We start from the raw sequence: 23537 nt of genomic DNA, 5'->3' as shown, positions 1-23537 counted from the left end.
TTCAGTACTAGTACTTCCCTTTTTTTTTACACTTGGTGCAATATCCTACTCTCATTGTTTTCTAAGTTTCATTGCCCCCAACACATATTTCTTCCTGTGTACTGGGTCTAGCTCGGACACTAATCCCACCTTGGTTTTCTTTTGGGTCATTTCTACTTCTTCATATATAAGCTCATCAGTGACTGAGATAATATTCCAAATAATATGGCTCCACAGTAATCAGTAATGAAAATAGTTTCTTAAAGAAGCCTTGATAAATTGATTTCATTCTCTATTTTCTTCTTGCTAGTTCAATTTTTACATGTTCTTGGGATAATGAAGTACAACTTTGTCATCCCTCCAAGCTTTCTGAAAACTAATTTTTTGAGTCACCAGCTTTTATCCTCTTGTTGAGTGATATTACTTCTTATCATCTGCAAGCCTTTTCTGTAACAAAGTTAACAGGCTTAACCAGTCATGATTTTAGTTCCCATATCTGTCATTTTAGAAGAAAATTGAGTGTTTTCTGGCTCAGCTGATTTCTAAGTTCTTTTAGCCTCATTGTGACAACTGCTTTTCATTGGTTAAACTTTTCTGAGAAATGGTGATAGCTCATGTTAATATGTCTTCTTTATCCATTTCCTGTTTTTTTAAATATTATCATTTAAAAAAAACAACAGAAGACAAAAATTACAACAAGAAGAAAATCCTAATCTAATTCTCTCATTTTAAAGAAGAGGAAATGAAGAAAAGTATTTCTGCTATTTGTCTAAGGTCTAACAGGCAATAAAAAGAAAAGCCTGGATTAGACTCCAACAAAATGCAGCAATATCTACAGTATAGCACGCTGCTTGTAGATAAAGCAGTGATAGGATGTAGGGAAATCAGGTTGTGTGGTGGACAGTGTTTTAAAATGCATGCTTTAGTTAATCTCAAGAAATATACTGCCTTATTTTGAGGTAATATTTATTTTTGAAAGTATATTTAACCACTTATAAATAGACTTTTAGAAAAATCAATTATATATAAATTTCTCTACATTTCAAGGCACAATCTGGTAGCAATTAAAATGGAATATATATAATATGCATACATATATATACATGTATACATATCTATTTTGGTGGCATCTAATAGGGACACAGGTGTGCTTTCAAACTAAAAAAAGTTCAATGGTTTATATGGATATATCAAGAAAATATCTAAGATATACCTATCTCTATTTCCCATACATTTCTTGGTTAAGACAGTAGCTGCCTTTAATGCCTGGTGCTGCATAATGGAAGAAATGTGAATCTGATATTGAAAATGCCTGGATTTGTGTCCCAGATTGGCCAGTACCATAAAAGATATGACTTTAGGCAAATCTCTACCCCTAGCTAAGACTCAACTCCTTCATGTGTAAAGTGTTGGATTGGACTAGATAATATCTAGGATACATTGGAGATCTAACATTCTGTGAGCAAAAGTGAATGTTAATCAAAAATGAAGAAACTCTGGAGGGTTATTAGAATGGAAGCTGCTTCTGTTGCCTAGAAGGGGAACAAGTCCCAGCTCTACCATTTGTCAGCAAATTTGTAATTATTGTTTCAGTTGTTTTCAGTCAAGTCTGACTCTTTGTGTCTTCATTTGGGATTTTCTTGGCAATGATACTCAAGTGGTTTATCATTTCCTTTTCCAGCTCATTTTACAGATGAGTAAACTGAGACAAATAGAGTTAAGTGACTTGCCCAAGGTCACACAGCTAGAAAGTACCTGAGGCCAGATTTGAACTCCAGAAGATGAGTCTTCCTGTCTCCAGGCCCAGTACTTTATACACTGTGCCACTTTGCTGCGCCCATATTTGTTGTGGTGTCATTTAAAAAGAATGGAGGGATGAAAAGAGAATGAGGTATTGTGAAGCAAATAATAAAAGCCTGGTCAAATGTGATCACATGCTTCCATTTACTTACCTCCCTTTGAAGGTCCAAAGCCACATCCCAAGGGTGACCACACTTCCCCTTGCATTTTCCACCTTTAGATGGTATCATTATGGAATGACAGGAGTTGACTCAATTAACTCACAAATAGCCATCTCTCTCTATTAAGTCCATATGACATCTCTGGATCAAAGTAAACCTGCTAATATCTATTATACCTACATCTAATGACCCATTTGGAGAACATTTCTATAATGGCATGAACTGCTACTGGAAGAGTGATTTTTCTAGACCATTTTCATCCCCATTCCATCCTCTAAAAAGTCTTGATCAACAACAGAATTCCCAAATATGTGAGTAGTTGAAGAGCCCTGCTCCACTTGATTTCCAATAGTAGAAATGATTTTGTTTTTTTCTGTGTATTCCAGAAACTGTATATGACTTCATTGATAAAACAAATTCCAGATGAAACAATCCCCACTCATAACATAGATCCACAACTGTTCTGGGATTTAAAGTCTTAGACAGTTGCCTGGAACTTAAAAGTAACTTGAGAGGTGAAGACCTTGCTCAGAATCATACAACCAGTATGTATCCCAGGCCAGGAGCTCTTTATACACTATTCATCAAAGCACACAGTAGGGGTTTAATAAGAACTTGTTAAATTAAATTGACATAAATTGAAACCACCAGGCTAACTGACCACATTAGGTGGTAAGTATCATGTTTGTGTCCTATAGATTCTGATGATTTTTCTAGAGCCCCTAAATGAGTTATTAATTATAGCCACCTAGTGGGCACAGAGTTTTACTCACATTCCAATTTAATGTAATCATGCCCAAGGGCTGTTAGGTAATTCATATCAAAAACAACTCAAACAAACAAACAAGCATGATGTCCTCTTAAAGATGAATGCCACTGGAAAACAGGTAAATAAAATTATAATATTTTAATCAGTTCTAAGAAAAACTATTAAATAAATTTACACTTACTACTTAAAACTTCAAGTCCCTTAGTCCTAGACATTGAGAAGCCACATTCCTTCCAGTAATTGGTTGTGAGTTTGGCAACATCTACAAAATCATCAGGCTTCCATTCACTGTGTACTCTAAGCAATTTGGAGACAGCTAGTCCACTAGGTAGTACCATGGATAGAGCAATGGACCTGCAGTTGGCAAGAATTAAGACTAAATCCAGCCTCAGATATGTATTAGATATGAGATCCTGGGCAAGCTACCTGACATTTCTAAGCCTCAGCTTCCCCGTCTGTAAAATGGGGATAGTAATAGCAGTGGCGTCATAGAGCTATTGTGGGGAATCAAATGAGATAATGTATACAAAATGTTTTACAAACTTTAAAGTGCATGTAAAGGCTGGCCATTTTGATAATGAAGATCATGATAGTTGTGGGAATGATAAGAGAATAATTGAAAGGATCCTAGGACTTGCAGCTGGATGGGGCCTTCGAAGCCACCTAGTACAACCCCTTCATTCTACTGAAGAGGAAATTGAAACCCAGGGAGTGGAGGTGACAATTCAAGTCATTGAGCTAGCAAGTCTCCTTGTTTCAAGCCCAGCATTCAAAAGTCCACTAATGCACATTGACCCTCCCAAAACCTTTCATTATATTTTTGAAACAGCCAAAGAAACATAACTCATTCTCAAGGTATAAATAATATGTCCTAATGAAGATAGAGAGATAGATATTTAAATATGAGATAAATAAGCAAATATGTCACGTAAATATGATTTTTTTGCATTTATAAATTATTGCCTTTTAATGACTGGGAGTATTTTACAGACAGAATAAACACACACACAAACACACATACACACACACACCACACATATACACAAATTCCTGATGAAATTAACTGAGTTGTAGATGCTGATTTTTTTTTTTACCTTGGCTTCTGATTTCATTGGTTAAAGGAACTTCTAGGGAGGGACTTCCTCTACCAACAACTACCTTTACTTCCTCTGGGTTGTTTTGATATCCCTAACAGAGCTCAATGCCTGGCACAAAATAGGTTTAATAAATGATGTCTCCTAATTGATTGATTGTTTGTTCTGCGGTTTATAGTTTTAAGGGATTGCCTGAGGGAAAGAAGGTTAAGGGAATGTCTAGGGTCAAATAGCCAACATGGTTCAGAGGCAGAACTGAAAGTCAGGTTTTCCTGAGTCTTGGTCCAGCTCACTCTATCTGTGCTTTGCTGTCCAATTTACCCCCAAATCTAGCCTATATTCTGCAAATAAAATTTCATTTTCCCTGTCCTGTAGAAAATGTCATTTTAAACTGTATATAAAGAGATTCTCAAAAATGAAATCCTAGAAAAGTTTTAGATATAATCTAATAGATTATGTCAATCTATTTTAAATTCATGTATAGCATCTCCTACCAATGAAAAGCAACATTTCAAAGTCTCAATAAAGTAATTTTGGAATAAGGCAACTGTTTTCATGTCTTATCTAATCCTCTTTTTTAATGTTGATATCTTTTGACTTTTCAATAAATGTTTCCCACTATACCCATTCATCGCTCCCATCTAGAAAGTTGAATTCATATAACAAAGAAGAAAAAAAATTCACCAAAGCTTACCAACATATCAGAAAAGTATGACATTCTAGGGAATGTTGATCACTCAAGGTCTCCCACCTCATCAAAGTTATGAGGAGGGAGGAGAAGGCAGGGAGGAAACATATTTTTGAATCTCTACTTTGGGTCAAACTTGGTCATTGTAATTTGGCAAAATCAGTTTTATTTTGTGGGTGTTGTTTCCATTTTTATTATCATAAATACTGTGCTTATTTTTCCTGGTTCTATTTACTTCATTTTATGTGGGTTCGTATAATTTCCCCGTGCTTCTCTGTATTCATCATGTCTGTTATTTCATACATCACAGAAAGATTCTATAACATTCATGTATTACAATTCCCCAAGTGATGTTTCTGGGGAGTCAGTGTGGCATAAAGGATTGAAGACTTGGGTTCATCTCCCATTACTGACACATACAAGCTGTGGATCCTACACAATTTATGTGGACACTGAGCCCTGGCACACCTCGGTGTTCATGTGAGAGACAGTAGAGTATGTTAGACAAACAGCCAGCTTGGGGAGCTGGGTAATCTGGGTTCAGTTTCTGCCTCTTACCCCAAATGTCTGCTTGACCCTGAAAAAAGTTATTTAGATTCTAAAGAACCCCCAGGAAACCCTTTGTGGCTATAAGTTACAAAGATATTAAAAACTAGGATTAGTTACTTCACCAAGAGTTCTGTATACGTATACATACATACATACGTACATTTCAAGAAAGTTGCCTGAGGCAATAAGAGGCTAAGTGACTTCCCCGTGGTCATACAGCCAAAATATGTCAGAGGCAGGACATGAACCTAGGACTTCCAGAAAGCCTGACAATTTCAATATGGAAAAATATGGACAAAAAATATAAGGAATGTAGTTATACATAATATCTCCATATAGACATGGTGATTTGACATAGCTATGGGTATTGGCAGAGATATTCTTATTCACAGAGATATATTCATTCATCTAGGTGGAGGTAGATTTTGATCAATGACCCTGAAGAGAAATAGAGTTGTAGACTAAATAGGTTTATGGAAATAGAAAAGTTTGGTAATTATAGCAGATAAAGTGCCACTAGAATTTAGTCATATCCAGGAATAAAATGCATTGCTGCCAGCCAGTGTTACCCCAGTGGTGTTCAGTATTGGGAGTCTATGGACCTTGGGATAATTAAATAATATCTATGATAAATAGCCCCATCACTGAACTGGTGTCTTTGTATGAAAGAAAATTAGTAATAAATGTCCTTAGTAACCCGTGCTTTCCTCTATGCTAATGGGGCCCCCTTTTAGAGGCTATAAAAATTTTTAAGGTTGTTGACTCGGGTATACAACAGAAACCTATTCTTTTTTCTCTCCCAGGCAACTCAGCCAAAGTGTACATTGAGGTTCAGGATGAGAATGATCATGCTCCGGTCTTTCAGAAAAAGTTATACATCGGAGGAGTGTCTGAAGAAGCGCTGATGTTTTCCTCTGTGCTCAGAGTGAAGGTATGAGGTTTTAGACTAAGGCAACAGATATATAGCTATATATCTGTTCTGAACTATATAATATAGCCAAGGACCTTAAAGTTAGAATGTCACCAAGACTGTATTCATTAAGCAACACCCTAGCTGTCAAATGTTTCTGGAGTTGCCTCTTATCTGAGTACTTACTATGGAACCTGAGTCATCAAGAATTTCTCATAGTTTCTATTTCCACATCCATAAAATGGAAACAAGGAATTAGTTTATGGTATGTTAAAGTAATGTTAATTTCCATTAAAAGTAAGTATGAAGAAAAGTATTTTATGGAACTTATCATTGACCACGAGAGACAGATGAAATCTGCTGACATGACTGTTGTATCTGGGTATGGTGAGAGGATGTGAGATTGAACATTTAAATTCATTTATTTTTTTTGGGGGGGAAGTAATTTTAAGATGATTCCTCTGGCTCTCAGCTCTATTGTTAATATCCTTGGAGTAGAATGGTCCTTTAATAGCTATACTGGGCAGGAGGAGCAACAAAACAAACAGACAAAAATCTCCATAACACATGGTATTTTTAGAGCAGGAAAGTTATAACCATTGAGAAAGACCTTTAAAAAACTGAAGAGAGGGAAAAGAATAATAGAATCTCAAGGAAGAGACCTAAAAGGTTGTCTAATACAACCCATACCAGTACAAAAATCCCTTCTTTATCACATCTGACAAGAATTTCCAACAATGGGGTGCCCATCATCTTCAAGGTAGCCAATTCCACTTTCAAACAGTTTCAATTAATAGAAAGGAACATTTTCTATAAATGTATCTTAAATTTCTTTCTTTACAATGTCTATCCATTGAACCTCATTTTGTCCACTGTCACTAAGAGCAAGACTGGTCTTTCCTTTCAGTATTTGAAGACAATATCATATCCTTTCCTACCTTACAAAAAAATGAGAAGGCAAGAAAGCAGAAATAGATTTGTGATGTTGAGATGGGCAGTTAAAATCTAAGGAAAAGCCTGAGTGGATATATACCATGGGTTCTTAACCTGGGTTCTATAGATAGATGTAAATAAGTGGGTCTGTGAATTTTTTATTAACATATTTTAGTAACTATTTCAATATATTTGATTTCATCTTTAACATATTATATATATACATATATAATTGATTTAAGAATATGATTCTGAGAAGGGATCTCTAGGTTTCACCAGATTGCTAAAGGGGAGGAAGACATAAAAGAATCTACTCTAATAATAATTAGCAATTTAAGGTTATAGCAATTTGGATGAAAGAGTAAGAGAAAATACTATATTCATTCAGACCTACTTAAAAAACATTTGACTATGAAAAATAAGAAATGATTAAAAGTAAAGGTATTAATTAGAGTCTAAATCATTAACATGGATTTTCCTAATTTTTTAGAGTTTAACTAGTATAAAAGGTGCCATAATGAAGAGCTCAAACAAAGTCAGACATTTCCTCAACCAATAAACACTTATTCTCTTTGCTAAGGGGAAAGAAATGACAGTCAAAGGCAATGCTTATTTAATATAAAATCTCAAGCAAAATCTTCCAAATGAGAATAGGGGAGAATTGGGGTAGTTCTGCATCATGAAACAATTAAAAAGAAAAGAAAGAGAAAAGAGATGGGAAGAAAGCTTGATGTATGAAATGAGTAATTTTCATCATTTAAAGAATTTTTATAAATGAACCTGGAAGACACCAATGAAAAGTGAAGGGAAACACATTCTCCATCTATGTCCATCAATAATGCAAATGGAACATCTGCACCATTTACTTCAGTAGCCGGTGTGCTGGATGAGGACATAGAAATAATACAAGAAAATGAAGTCAGAGAGAGTGGTTGAACAAAGACAAATAGTTATTATAAATGAACCAGTCAACAAGCATTTATTAAATATACAAATATGCCAAAATCTGTGCTAAGCACTGGGGGTACAAAGTCAAAACTGAGATAGCCCCTACCCTCAAGAAACTTACATTCTATCATGGAATATAACTAGTTCTTTCAAAGTATGAAGAGGAAGGGACTCTGTGTTAAAGGTGGAAGAATTTTAAAAACAAGGAGGATTCAATTTTTAAGAAGAGAAGATAAAAATAGAGGAGATCACGTGGAGTATTATTGAAAAAAAAATCAAAATGATATTAAGTGCACTGATCATTAGGCCTACTTTCTTGTATTTGTAAACCTTCATGAAATGGATCTATGTACTGATCAAAGGTATCCATGATGAAAGCATGAGAAGGGAAAAAAACAGGCTTTTGAAGATTATTTTTATAAGACTGTATCATCAGATTCATATAATTGACAAGTATAGATAATGAATTATTCCACTGTGATATTGTATGTGTGTGCATACACACACACAAACATTTGATCAGGGAAGCAGAATCTGTTATGATATAGAATTCCTAGTGGGGAAAGAAGGAAGGAAGGAAGGAAGGAAGGAAGGAAAGAAGGAAGGAAATAAGGAAGGAAGGAAGGAAGGAAGGAAGGAAAGAAGGAAGAAAGGAAGGAAAGAAGGAAGGAAGGAAGGAAAGAAGGAAGGAAGGAAGGAAAGAAGGAAGGAAGGAAGGAAGGAAGGAAGGAAGGAAGGAAAGAAGGAAGGAAGGAAGGAAGGAAGGAAGGAAGGAAGAAAGGAAGGATGGGAGGGAGGAAGGAAGGATGGGAGGGAGGAAGGAAGGAAGGAAGAAAGGAAGGAAGGAAAGAAGGAAGGAAGGAAAGAAGGAAGGAAGGAAGGAAGGAAAGAAAGGAAGGAAGGAAGGAAAGAAGGAAGGAAGGAAGGAAAGAAGGAAGGAAGGAAGGAAAGAAGGAAGGAAGGAAGGATGGGAGGGAGGAAGGAAGGATGGAAGGAAGGAAGGAAGAAAGGAAGGATGGGAGGGAGGAAGGAAGGATGGGAGGGAGGAAGGAACGAAGGAAGGAAGGAAGGAAGGAAGGAAGGAAGGAAGGAAGGAAGGAAGGAAGGATGGAAGGAAGGAAGGAAGGAAGGAAGGAAGGAAGGAAGGAAGGAAGGAAGGAAGGAAGGAAGGAAGAAAGACAGACAACATGCTTACTATGTGCTAGGTGCTATACTAAGTGCTTAGGATACAAATACAAGCAAACAAATCCCTACCCTTGAGGAGCTTACATTTTAAAGGCTGAATACAATATTTAGAGCAGAACTAGAAATGTGGGGGAAAGGGTACCAACACTGGCAGGTTATGAGAAGAAATCCAGAGAATGAATCCAGACGTTGGTGAGGTAAAGCATGGCTGGGGTACTTATAGCTGTTTTCAGACTAAGTGATATCTAGCATCTCAGAGTATTAAGGTAGAGTTTAATGTGTAGTTTGATATCCAGCTCATAAGCCACTTCTAAACACTGCTATTGGTGCAGTGTATTTATCTGCTTCTGGCAATATGCAGGCCATAATAGCTAGCACTGAAGCAAGTCAGGTTGAGAATCACAACTTTACCTTCAATTATCCAGTTAACTATGGGGTTGTCTTAAATGTACCATACCCCAAAAGACATTATTTCAGCAAAAGCCTATTCCTCTGTCTCTGCCCCATACCCAATTCTACCAATAAAAAATCCACAAGAATAGAAGATGGCATAGTAGGTAATGTGGAGGGGTGAAGCAATGCAATCAAAACCAGAAAATCTGTGTTCAAACCTGGCTCTTCATGTAACTTTGATCAAGTTACATCACATCTCTGGATATCAGTTTCCATATATGCAAAAATTAGGCAGTTGTATATGATTTCTAAGGTCCATTTTTTCCTCTTCATCCTACAAGTTACTTCTTTCTCCTTGGTTCTATGACTTTGGCAGGATGAATTGGCAGGAACAACAAAGGAATTTTGCAGGTCAATTCAGCTCTGCTGAGTACCTATGATATGTCATACTTTTGATAGGTTCTGGGAATATAAGAAAAAAAAGAAGGAAAAAGTCCTTGCTCTCAAGAAAAAGGTTGATTTATTCAACTCATTCAAGTTACAGATAAGAAAACTGATGTCCTGTGGAGTGGCTTACTCAAAGCCAGCCAGTTTTGTCATGGCAAAATCAGAACTAGATGCCAGATATCCTTATAAATCCTATGCAATACACACTTGATTGTACTACCTTCTATTAATCCTTAACTCTGTTTTGCTTCTCCTCCTCTTTCTGAGCACAGATATTTAAGTACTTTTATCCTCATTGAGGCTATCAAAAGAGTTTCCCAACCACCAAACAAATTCATTACCAATACACTCTTTTTCCATTTATTTTTCATAACTAAAATATACTTAACCATGATTAAAAACCACTCACTGTTTTCAACAGATAAGGATAATTAATACTATCATGAAGTATGTAACACCCAAGGCAAACTTTAGGTATTTCTTAGGAATAACATATGGATTCAATATCATTATGATATTTTAAGAATATTAATGTAGATTAAAGTTAAAATTCACAACGGAACTAGCTGAGAAAATATCCTATACTGTTTTTATGATGTTTGTTTTCCTTAAATTTATGACTGAGAAAATGATAGATATCCAATGTGCAGAGTGGATAAAAATTCAATTATGAATTTGATTTATAAAAAAAAATCAGACAGTATCATTGATCTGGAGCTGCAAGAGATTAGAGAGGCCCACATAGGTGTTAAGTGACTTGCCTGAGATCATATGAGTGCTAGAGCTAAGATTTTCCTTGCGTCCAGTGACTCTAAGCTTGAAGCTCTTTCCATTGCACTGTGATACTATGACAAGTATAAGCATGTTCCTAAGATACATCTAGTTTACTTTTAAACTTGTTTTTACAAAATTGGTGTCAGTCAACTAGCATTTATTAATCCTACTATGTATCAAGCACTATTTCAGCCTGTTTACTTGGTTGTAGACCTTCATTCTCCAAAAGGACCAAAATGGCCTTGCTATGTTGGGGTCAAGGAACTATGTGTGCAACTGTGGCTGCTCGGAACATGAGCTTGGAAGATTCTACTACAAGTGGGGCACAAATAGTCTGGATGAACATTTGGAGTAGAGATATCTCTAAATTTGTGCAACTCATTTTTCCTTTGATCTACCACGATTCTGCTTTGCTCATAGAGCACAGCTCTTTCTTTGATGTGGGCACACCATGCTGAACATGATGAACCTAGAGTCAGAAAGAACTGGGTTGAAATCCAGGTTCAGACAATTAGTATGTGATCTTAAACAAGTCACTTAACTTCATATGCCCCAGTTTCCTTATTTGAAGGGCCCTACCAGGTCTAAAATCTATGTATGTAAAAAAAACTATGTATATATGTAAATGCAAATATTATATGTAAACATATAAGAAAAGGTAACAGAATTTTTGCAACACAAAACAATTTAAAGAGAGAGTACATAATGAAACTAAGGGCATAGACAGGAAGGATTTAAAAAAGTCAAATATAGACGGTGAAACCTGAGCTGTTATTCAAGTAAAGCTATTCTAAAGGGCAAGGATGAAAGGAAGCTGCATCCAGATGTGGCTTTGCTTTCGCAAAGGCAGACAGGAAAAAGAAATAAGCATATGAAACTCCACAATACTTTGTTTGGGGTTTCTTTTATTGTTGTTATTGTAGTTGTTAAGACCCATGATTTAATTGACATAGGTAACTCCCAGTGACAGGTGATAAAACTCCCTCTTTCCATGTAGGTCAGCACCTACCTTGTAACTGACAGTCTCAGATGCTTCCTGTCACACTGAGAGGCTACCCAGGCTACCACAGCCCGGATACGGCATAGGAAGGGCTTGAGCACAAGGCTGCCATCCTCCAAGCCTGCTTTCTTAGTGTAAGGGGGAAGAAAAGATGGAACGAGCTCACTCTGAATTTCAGTGTTTGAATTCAAGCCAATCAGTTCAGGAAAACAGAACAACAAACCCAACAAACAAGGACAAGGATCCCATGATTCTCGATTGACTAAAGAGATCAAGTTGTTGTCGGCCAATCCGTGCCACATACGTTGATATATTGTGTATGTATCCATATGTGTGTATGTACATGTACATATCTAAGCATTTCAGGCAAGATATTCCTTTAACGAAGTTAAACTGCCTTTGTTTTCCCTTTTAGATTGCTGGTCATGCAGTTCATGCATTGAACTAACTGATACATCAGCAATAAATTCAAAGCTAAGCTACAAAGCTATGACAACAGTAGGGAGAGAGGGACTGAGTTTGGGGAGGATTAGAAGGAAGATTGATAACACTTGTAGTCCGTACGTACAATGGGATGAACTTACCCTCCTTCTTCACCACCATTGCTATATACCCCAAAGCATCCTCAAACCACTTGCCTAGGGTCTTTGCTCTTTCTGTGGGGATCATATCTTCCCACCATATCTAGCCCCAAATCAACATGGCCATCTTATGTTGAGGGTACCCATTATGCTTCTTACCCTGAGGAAAATATGTACTAGGGGACAGATAGATAAACATATGTACATACATTGAGATATATATTATATATATATATACACATTGATATGTAGATATAGAAATTCTTATAAATATCCATATCTAAATATATTTATATGCATGCACAGAGATACAGATAGATATAGATGGATAGATAGATATACACACACACACACATATATATATGCATATACACATCCATACAATCTATATATGCACACAAATTTACATATGCAATACACATGCATTTGTATTAATGTATGTAACATATATGTATACATATGTGAATAAACACATTTGAGTATATGTAATTTTCCCTAAAAGAATGAGGATATAAGTATGTCTATAACCCACATATGTGTTTTTCTATGTGTAATGCATATCTACCTTCACATATATCTATATCTACATCCACGTCTATATCTATATCTATGTCTATGTCTATGTCTATCTGTCTATAGGTAGAGGTGTGTGGATCTACATACAAGTGTATGGGATCACTGGCTTAGTATAGCTTGATAGAAATTAAAAGGAAATTGTTGAGTCCTCTGAAAAGTGAGGAGGCCACCAACTGTATTATGATTGATTTTTGAAAAAGGAGGGTAAAAGTTGCAGCCACTCCGGGATCCCAGCTGATTGATGGTGCATAGTCTGTAAGGAGTCCAAGGAAGATCAATTTGAGAAACACATTTTCTAATTTATTTAATTCATTTCCCCCAAATCATTGCCACTGCTTATGCTAAAAATATCATATGGTTTATTCATTAGCTTAATTAAGTGCAAAAATGTAGGCAGTTGCCAGGTCCTAATAAGGTAATTGCGTCTGTTCTCTGCTGTCTTCGGGGAATCAAGATGGTGAGGACTGACATCTCTTGCCCCAATCTCAGGCATTAAGAATCCTGCAAAAGTGCCTAATGTTTTTATTCTGGCACTTCCTTGAATTCCGATTTTTAAAAATCCTACACTTTATCACAGAGTCATTAAGGTTGGTAAATTGCTAGATTTATGATAATGATAATAATAGTAATAATAATAATAATACCTCATCTAGTTGGATAGTTTGCAAAGCATATTTCACAATCTCATTTGATATAATTCTCTGAAAAGGTGATGTTATTATCCTCATTGACATTTAAGAAAGCAGTCTTAGGGAAGTGAGATGAGGTGCCAAGGGTAATATAGCTAGTAAGTGTTTGAAGCCAGATTCCAAGTCAAGTCATTACTGGGCATCCACTGTGTTCTAAGCTATATGCTAGACTGCTGGGCTATATCAAAGACAATATCAGTGCAGTCTGTGTTCTCATGTAGTTTGTGTTTTATTGCCAAGGGGAGACAACAAGTACATAAAAGTGTATACAGAAGATATTGACAAAGTAAATACAAAATGGTGAGGGTGGGTTGAGGGCCCAGCAGCTGGGCAGAAGTCAGGTGAGGGCTTCTTAGAGGAGGCAGTGTTCAAGCTGAGCCTAAAGAAAGCTCGAGGTGGAATCTCAAAGAGGCAGAGGTCAGGAGGGAGTACATCCCAAATCCAAGGAAACGTAGAAAAGGAACAAGAAATTACTTTTAAGTAGCTATTAAGCATCTATAAGTCAAACAGTCAGTCCGGGGTCAGTGTTCAACATTCAAAATATTCTTCTTCAATAATTCCTTCTATTGATTTTATATGTGAATGGGTGGGGAAGAGAGGAAAATGAAGATGATACCTGCATTTCGGTCTTGAATCTTCACTAACAACAACACATATGTGTATTTATGCACACATATACGTGTATATACTTATAAATGTGTGTATATATATGCACATATACACACATATGTATGTATATATCACACAAATAGTTCCTTATTTGATCCTCGTAACAATCATAAGAGGTAATTATCATTCACATTTTACAAATGAGGAAACAGGAGCAAAAAGAAGTGACTTGCCAAGGTCACACAGCCTGGTAAGTGTCATAAACCAAATTCAAACTCATATTTTCCTGACTCCCGGCTAAGCAGTCTATGCATTATGCTGCCTAGCTACCCCATGACTAAATAGTTATGTAATTTGAAAGAATCACTTAATGGTTGAACTTTTGTCATCTATAAATTAAAGAGACTGAATGAAATGAGTTCCAAGGTTAATTATGAGTAGCACATCTTAGGAAATTCATTGCTAAGCTGGAAAGTATCCAGAGCAGGATAACCAGCAAAGGGAAGGGGCTTGAGTGCATGCCCTATGACGATCCATTAATAATTTCTAATTGACTGAGTGCTTGAAGGAAAGGAAACGTTCAGCCTGGCAAAGAAAAGATTTAACAGAGCTGTGACAGCTCTTTTCAAGTGTTTTGAGGGCTGTCAAGTGGAGGAGGCTGGACTGGTTCTACTTGACTCTAAGGGACAGAACCAGGGGCAGTAGGTGGGAGTGACAAAGATAATAATCTATTGAGGCTGAAGGGGAGGGGGAAAACTTTCTCAAAATTATTATTCACTCAAAATAGAAGAAAATGCCATGAGAACCCTGCAGCTGTCCTTCAGCTACCTTGTTTGTAATCTATGATATGGACAGCAAAATAAAAGCTCCACTCCCCCTTGTGTGATATTTCCTCATTGGAATACAAGTGCTTTGAGGTCAGGGATTGTGTCTGGAATTTTATTTGTATCAGTAATGCTTGGCACAGAGTTTGGCACATAGTAAGGACTTGATGAGTACTTTTTCATTCATTTATTTATATACCCAGAGGTCTGGGTCATTTCTAAATATTGTATCTCCTGCTTATACTTCATAGAAGCTGTAAAATCAAAATGCCTTCATTTCTAAATATGATTAAAAGGGCCAAAATGAACATGTTTATCTACATTTGTATGTTGAATGTCCATGTATATGACATGTTTTCAGAGTCTCTAGTTCATCTGAATATGGACTCAGGTGCCAAAAGGCTGTGTCAGGTTGCCACTGTGGAACATCTGGGGGAAAATTTGGAATCCAAAACATTGTATACACTATCCTCTGGTCTAGCTGGAGATAAGTGTCCGGGGTGAGTTAAGAAAAAGCCCACCTTACAGGTGATATCTAGAGTCCACCATGTCTATGTAGAGTAATGGGAATGTCATTTTCCTCCTTTGGATATTTATTATTATCCTCCATAGCGTCATAAGCAGAGGCACACTTCACTTGATGCTATGTTGAATTACATTCCATTAAGAGGACCAAACCAGAAGCCACCTTCACAATTAGCAAAAAGACAAACCTGCACTTGATGCCATGAAATACTACATAACAACTATAGTTTTGCAAAAATAGGATTGGCTGCTCCTGAAGGCAGTGGGCTCTCACTTATTGAAGGTCTTAAGTAAAGGCTGAATGACTTCTTGGCAGTCTGTTATATGGGGATAATTCACAAATAGATATCGGATCATATGGCACTCTATGTTTCTTCCAACTCTGAGTTTCTGTGATTCTGATATCTATTGGGACTTGGTATTTTCCTTCTAACACATTGAAAAAGAGGGGTTCTTTTCTCAATGCTGTCTTAACCTGGCTTTGGGTGGAGTATATAGAAAAAAGCCCTTTTAAAATAATAATGAACTGATTTGTGGCACACGGGAGTTATATGCCATTTAATCAGGAAAATTTAAGCCAATTTCTGTTTTCCACCACAGTACTCCTTTCCTTCCAATTCCAAACAGTCCAGGGAACAAACTGTATGACCTCAATGACTTTCTCCTCAAAAAGAGAATTGTCCAGAATTCTATCCATCAAATTATTTTCATAAGAGAAATAATTTTTAGTTCTGGCAACATAAAAAACATTTTGATTTACTCAGTATGTGGAAGGGCTTAGAAAATAGGGGAAAAAACCTTGTTGAAATCAAATGAGAAAGTAGTTGACTCTCATAACTAAGAATTTCTAGAATTTGATAGTCTTCTTTGCATTATAAGCTGTTGGAAATAAAAAAAAACAAAAAAAGTGTAGTTTATTCATAGAATGTCCAAATGATTTTTCTTTTCTTTTCCTGGGCTCATTTGTGGAATGTGTATTTCAAACTATACTTGAACTCCACTGGGACCAAAAGCCATTCAGTGTCTGCATGTCTCTCAGATGATTAAATGTTTAACAATCCAGGAGGTTATTATCTTTTAGTCTAAGCATGCATTATCCTGTAGGAGGTTTAATGTATTGCACAATAGAGATGGCCATGAGTATTGTCCTGTATTATGTTTCAAGGACCATATCCCCTTACTTATCCCCAAATTATCCATTGACAGGAATAATGATACTAGATACTCTTAACAATTTCTGAATACTTTCAAAACTGAAGGCAACTCTACAAATTGGTTAGCCAGATAACTCAGGGAAACAAAACTTAATTTTGTCTGAATTATCCAGTTCATTACTCAAGTCATCACTTAATTCTGTTTTGTAGACTTGACAGAAGAGTTCTATAATTCTGGAAAGATGCAAAAAGAATAAAAGAAATTCTCCATAAATTTCATTCATCATATTCTTAGCTTTTTAAATGAACTTTTATTTCCATTTTAAATCATTACCTACTTTAACTTGATGCCGGTTGCTTTCCTTTGCAATTTGTTTGAATCTGCAGCATGGATAATAAGTATCAGCATTGGTGGAAGGAATTTGAAGTATCCATAGAGATTGGATTTCAAACCAGGCCCATGGCAATTGGGAGATATTATCTTTTTCCTATGCTCTGTCCTCTAACAATGCTCTGTCCTCTAACATATTTCTGTATGTTCTCTCACTTTATGCCTTCATTATCCTTTATGGCTTTAATTAACATCTCAATGCAGATCCCTGCTTCCAGCTCTAGTCTTTCTTTTGATCTCTGGGTCCTATGTGACCAAATGTCTATTGCACATTTTGAAATGAATTTTGTCATAAGAACCTCATACTGAAATGAAAGCCTATTTTTCTCTCTTTCCCCTTTTATCTCTCAACATCACCACTGTCCTCCCTGTCACTGAGACTAAAAACTTTGGAATTACTCTCAGCTTCTTACTCTGATTCAGCCACATATGCAATCAGTTGACTAATCTTGTCTTCTCTACGTCTCTAGAATTATGCCTCCCCCCTTTTTTTCTATTCATCAGGTTACCACACTATGCTAGTCCTTCCTTCCTCACCTCTTTACCTGGACTATGATAAAAGTCTCTTCCCATGTCAAGTTTCTCCCTATTCCAATCCATCCTCTGCTACTCTATAAACTCCAATGGCTCCCTATTGGTTCTGTGATCAACTATAAAATATTCTAGTATTTCAAGTTCTTTACAGCCAAGCCCCAATCTACCTTCCCAACCTTATTATTCTCCTCACATTCTCCATTGTTACACCTATACTGGTCTTCCTGTTCATCATACCAGAAATACCATCTCCCCTGCCCATGCCTTTGTCCTAGCTATGATAGAACATATCCATTCCTCACATCTGTCTCTTAGAATCTCTAGTTTTCCTCAAGACTCAACTCAATCACCACCTACTTGAAGTCATCCCTGATCCCTCCAACTCATAACAACTGCTTCTCAAAAATGAGGCATCTACATTTATATATTTTGTACATGCTTATTTGTACATGTCCAGATAGAACATAAGCTCCTTGAAAGCAAGGGCAGCTATCCCCAATGCCTAGTATAGTGCTTAGCACATATTAAGCAACTAAATGATGTTTTTTAATTCATTGATTGAAGTACATCAAATTAATTTCAATTAACATTAAATAAATACCCATTATCTACAACACATTATACAAAATATTGGAAAAAAACTAAATAAAAGTTATCCTTCAGGTGGAAGTAGGAGATCAAGGGATGGCCAAATAGGGAGCAACAAGAAGTTGATATGATTAAAGAGGACAAAACTGAAGTGAAGTTGAGAATCATCCAAAATATTAAAGAACAAGCAAGGGATAGAATCAAAGCAAGTGGATTAACATAAGTGTTTTAAAGTTTAAAAGTAACCAAATGTCAGTGTAAGAAAGGTCCTTGGATCTATCTAGTCCAACCTGTAGCCCCAAAACAACCCCCAAGTACCACATGCCCAACCAGGTCATTCAATGTTCAGGAAAATGGAATCAACTACCTAGTGAGGCAGTCTCCTCCATTTCAGATAATGCCAGGCCTTTGACATTTTGTTTTCTTTCCACCAAACCCAGTTGCTCTCTGTGATTTTCATCCATTCATCCTAATTCTATTCTCTTGGGCTAAATACCTCTTTTCCTTTCTTTTGTCCCAGTGACAGTCTTTTAAATAGAGTCCTTTAAAGAAAGCAATCATCTCCACACTTTCTAACCTTCCCCAGGCTACATATCCTTATCTCCTTGATGTTAACATCATGGTAGCACCTAAATCTCAGGATTGTTTCCAGGATTAAATGAGCTAATATTTGTAAAGATCTTTGCAAGTCTCAAACTGTATAAATGCAAGTTAGTATTTTATTGTTATTGCTGCTTTTATTAATATTCTATTGCGAGAACTCGGAATCCTTCACCACCTTCAATGCCCTTCTCCAGACAGTCTCCAAATTACCTGGAAAAGAAAATAATACTCCAGAAGTCAATTAAAATGGATAATAATGGCACTGTCACCTCCTTCTTCTTGGAAGTTATCTGTCTCTGCCTGGCATTTTTTATCGCATTAACATTTTTTGGCCATCTTGTTATCCTGTTAACTCTTACAGAACTTGCCATCCATAGGATCATAGGCCTGGGGCTGTAAGAAATTTCAGATGCCTTCTAGTCCAATCTGTTAATTTTACACATGAGGAAACTGAGGCCCAGGGAAGTTAAGTAATCTCTTGAAGACATTACAGGTAGTATAAAGGGTGAGATTTGAACCCAGGTCTTATGACTCCAGAGACAGTATTCTTTCCACTGCACACTTATACTTTCTAAAGTCTTCGATTAAAAATGAAAGAGGTCCAAAAACAAGAACAACCTTGCTTTCTTGTACAGGAGAAAAGGTCTTGCTAGGCTTCTATGTCATAGCTAGAATTAAGGTTAGTTCACACAAGGTAAGATGAGGCCACATGTGAGATATGTACATACATAAAAGCATATGTATATATAAACACACACACACATATATACATATACATACATACATACATACATATACACACACACACACACACACATATATATATACCTACTGGAGGCAAGGGATTGAGGAGTGCAAGAGTAAGGATGGTGTGCATGGATAACAATGCCCCTTTCCTGGCTCTGCTCAGTGAGAGAACTTTCAGGGATCAAAGACATTTGGGGACATTCAATTGGAAGAAGCTATTTTCTACCCCCATCATTAATTATAGGTTTGCAAAGGTAGAAAGTAGGATAACATTAACTTGTGTTTCTGTGAAGATTAGAGGTTTTTAGTGTGCTTCCCTTATATGACCCCTGCAAAGGATGGAGGTAGTACAAGTATTATATACCCATTTTATAGGTGAGGAAACTGAGGCATTAAAAAGTTATGTGAATTGTTTATGGTTACATGTCTAATAAAAATTAGAGGCAGGATTAGAACCACATATCCTAGGTGCAAGGTCTATTCATTAAGTATAAGCTGAGAGACAGGGTAGTGTAGCAATAACACCAGCTTTTGTGACTTGGGACCCCAGTCCTAATGCTTATCATTCTACTTGCCACCGGTGAGCTTTCGGGTGCAGTTCAGGTACAGTTTTCTGATCTGTGAAATGAAGGGACTCCTTGGACTCCATGGACTCCATGACTTCTGTTTCAACAATTCTGATGGCAGCTGCTATGGGGGTGTAAAACCAACAAACAAGTTCACAGAACGCTGCAAGCCCGGGTCCTTTTGATCTGCTTTACTAAGGAAAGCAATGTTAAGGGGTTGACAATCTTACTTTAATCCAGCATACAAATATCGTTCATTATTTCAGGGGAAAAAGCCAGCACCCAGAACTTCAGAACAAAAACAAACAAATCACAAACATACATTTATAAACAGACCAAATACAATTCATAGTTGCCAACACCTGAGTTCAGCTGGGAGCTCGACAACAGCTGGCTCAGAGTCACACGTCACTACTGCTGCAACTCAGAGCTCTGAAAAAAGAAAGCCAACCCCTGGTTTTATATATCTTGTTCAAGGTCAAAGGTGAGTCACACATGCTACTCACCCATGTGACCTAAAATCGTCACAAAAATGCGACTTAAACCCACACGGTCTAAAAGCCTCTGATGTCACAAACATGTCACTCAAACCCATTTTGATTGCCAACACAACCTCTAAGGTCTTTACAAAGTCTATATCTATGAACCTATGTGATAATGGTTCCATCAAAGATCTCTCAGACTCAGATATTCTCCCCCCGAACCAGCACTACTCTGAGATAGAAAAAAACAAATTCCATGCAAAGCAAACACAAGAAAAGCTAGTGCCAAACCAGCCCAACTACTTGGGCATCTACCCTTGCTCTTAAAACTGGATAGTTGACCCTTCTTTCCAGAAATCATTTTCAATCTTAGTATAAAACACTTGGCCCAATCTAGCTTTTGTTGACAGTAGAGGGGACAAGAAATTAGAAGAGCTAAGAAGCCAAAAAATCAGAAAGATTTCCTGCCTTAATACAAGTTTGACTGAAATCTACCATTGAAATGCAATATCATTTATTTTCTCACTAAAGGTATATCACAGAGGAGTAGTCGGTTACCAACTCCTTCATATCTCTTTAATGGGATAGTCAATTCTCTTAGGCCTTGGCATTGATTAGATCAATGGAAACCTTTAAAGGCCAGATTGATGTGTTTTAAGGTGCATTGCCTATTCCACACTAAGCTGAGAAGTTATGGATAGGAGGTATAATTTTTGTCAGTATTTTATCAGAGACCTGATTATTCTTTTTCCAAGGTTGATAGCAATAAAAGGGCTTTCTGTAAATACTTTAGGTCTCTTTGCTTTGTCAGAGAACATGATTAAAGAGGAAACACTCTCTGTTGAGATGAGATCAGTATTCTGAGAAATAGGGATCATAATATTCTACCTTGTTGGGTCACTGGGAACTTAGTCTTTCATTCTGTTTTACAGGTTAGAAAACTGAGGCCTAGAAAGCAAGAGGGGCATACCAGACAGCACACATCTAGTAAGTGGCAGAGCTTGGATTTGACCTTAGATCCCATAGAGAAAAAGGAATGCAGTGGCTAGAGAGCACTGGATTTAGAAACAGAAAGATCTGGGTTCAAATACTATCTCTGACACTAGTTGTGTGACCCTAGGTTAATAGTGGCCTCTCTCTGGGCCTCACTTTTCCTATTCTGTGAAGTGAAAGTCTTGGATTTGATTGTTTCCGAAGCCATTTACTGCTCTAGTGATATAACCCTGCGGTCCTGTGACCCCAGGTTCAATATTCTTCCCACTTCACCACTTTCCAGAGAAGAAGATGTCCTTCAGTTCTTATTTTTTCTCTCATTGATTTTTTTTTCTGGTAACAAATCAAGTATAGGGGGAAACTAAGGCTTGCAAGAGTTTGATTCTTCTCATTACTTTACAATTCCAATCAATTCAACGAGTCTTTTTTAAGCAAAAATTAATATATACAAGTCACTGGTTGCAGGGAATACAAATAAAAAGATAATAAATGATCCCTGTCAGAAAATTTACATTCCACCGTGGGGTTACAATGTTCACATAAGGAAGCAGAAGGAAGTTAATTTGAAGAGGAAGAGCACAGCAAAATTAGATAGGAATAGAGGAGATTTCTAGTAGGATGAGGCCCTTTAAGTTAGACTGGAAGCAAGCTGAGCCCCTCTCAAAGCACGTCCAACTCCCTCCCTCTCAGCAGAGGCTCTCCCACACTTCTCTCTACTAAGAAGTCATCCATCCCCAATGGGTGCCTAGATGTTCTCTTCAGAGGAGAGACCTTCCACTCCAAGGAAACAATTAAATAATATGTAATACATACCTAAGTATGCCAAGCACTGTGCTAGGCATAGTAGGGGATTCAAAAACAAAAATGAAACATTCTATTCTTATTTTTATCCATTATTCTATCCTCTCCCTCTGTTATGGCCTATTTCCTCTTGGATTGTGGCCTTTCAGTAACCCTCCAAATAGCCTAAACTTCAGTTACTCCTTATCAACAGACTCTTTTCCTGCTGCCTAAAAATATTTTCACATCCCCCTAAAACTTAAAAAATGACATTTGACCCCAAAGCTATCATTCTCCAACCTTGCTCCCTTTCACAGTCACTCACCAAAAGAAGCAATAAAAACACTACATTATTTATTTCTATTTCATCTCCACCCCTCTTTCTCAAATCCCTGGAGTCTGTCTTCGAACATCACCTCTCAACTGAAATAGCTCTCTCAAAGGTTGGGACAAACAAGAAACACTAAATCAAATGGCTTTCTCTTAGTTTTCATATTTCCGCACCTTTCTCAGATTTTGACTCAATCAACAATTGCCCTCTTTTTAGATATTCTCTGTTCCCTGGGTTTCCATTACATTGTACTCTCTTGGTTCCCTAGATACCTTTATGACCAGTTATGGAACTTTTTTGAAGAATATTGTTCCTTTTCTCATCCCCTAAATGTGAAAAACTGTCCCAGCTATATCTTTACATCTCAACATTTCACTCTCTGTCTCTCTCTGTCTCTGTCTCTGTCTCTGTCTCTCTCTCTCTCTCTGTCTCTCTCATAGTCTTCTATTTGTTCAATGTCTCTGTGCATATATACATATACACATATATACTCATATTCACAAGATATATATGTATGTATGTGTACATATGTATGTATGCATACACATACATATGTGTGAGTATATATGTAGGCATGTATGTATATCCAGTCCTAGTTACTCTCCTGGGTTCCTATCCCACATCATCAACTGTCTGCTGGACATTTCCAATGGAAGTTTAAATTCAATGTTTCTAAAGCAGAATTTGTTATGTTAACTGCTAGGTGCAACTCTACTGTAGACTTCTCTATTTCTGTTGAGGGCACCATAGTCCCTCTGCTCACTGAGACTTTAACCTCAGTTCCTTCCTCAACTCACCCTATACAGCCAATAAATCCAATTTATTCTACCTGAATAAGAAATCTTTCATTTTTTATTTCATTAGTTCCACTCACAGAATAAGTGAAGGAATAAGGAAGATTCCACACACCACCATAGTACTAGATGATCTCTAA

At 36.9% G+C, this 23537-nt stretch overlaps 1 protein-coding gene across 1 annotated transcript in view; it reads left to right on the top strand.

The window, feature by feature from the left end:
- Nucleotides 1–23537, top strand: part of PCDH15 (protocadherin related 15) — a 1035697-nt gene that overhangs the window by 913815 nt on the left and 98345 nt on the right. The window contains exon 25 of the mRNA XM_036735025.1: nucleotides 5844–5971. Within this exon, the coding sequence (XP_036590920.1) occupies nucleotides 5844–5971 (128 nt within the window). The remainder of the gene's footprint in view (nucleotides 1–5843; nucleotides 5972–23537) is intronic.

Source organism: Trichosurus vulpecula, chromosome 8, assembly GCF_011100635.1.
Source record: "Trichosurus vulpecula isolate mTriVul1 chromosome 8, mTriVul1.pri, whole genome shotgun sequence".
NCBI classification, from domain to species: domain Eukaryota; kingdom Metazoa; phylum Chordata; class Mammalia; order Diprotodontia; family Phalangeridae; genus Trichosurus; species Trichosurus vulpecula.
This window is presented reverse-complemented; position numbering and strand designations above follow the sequence as displayed.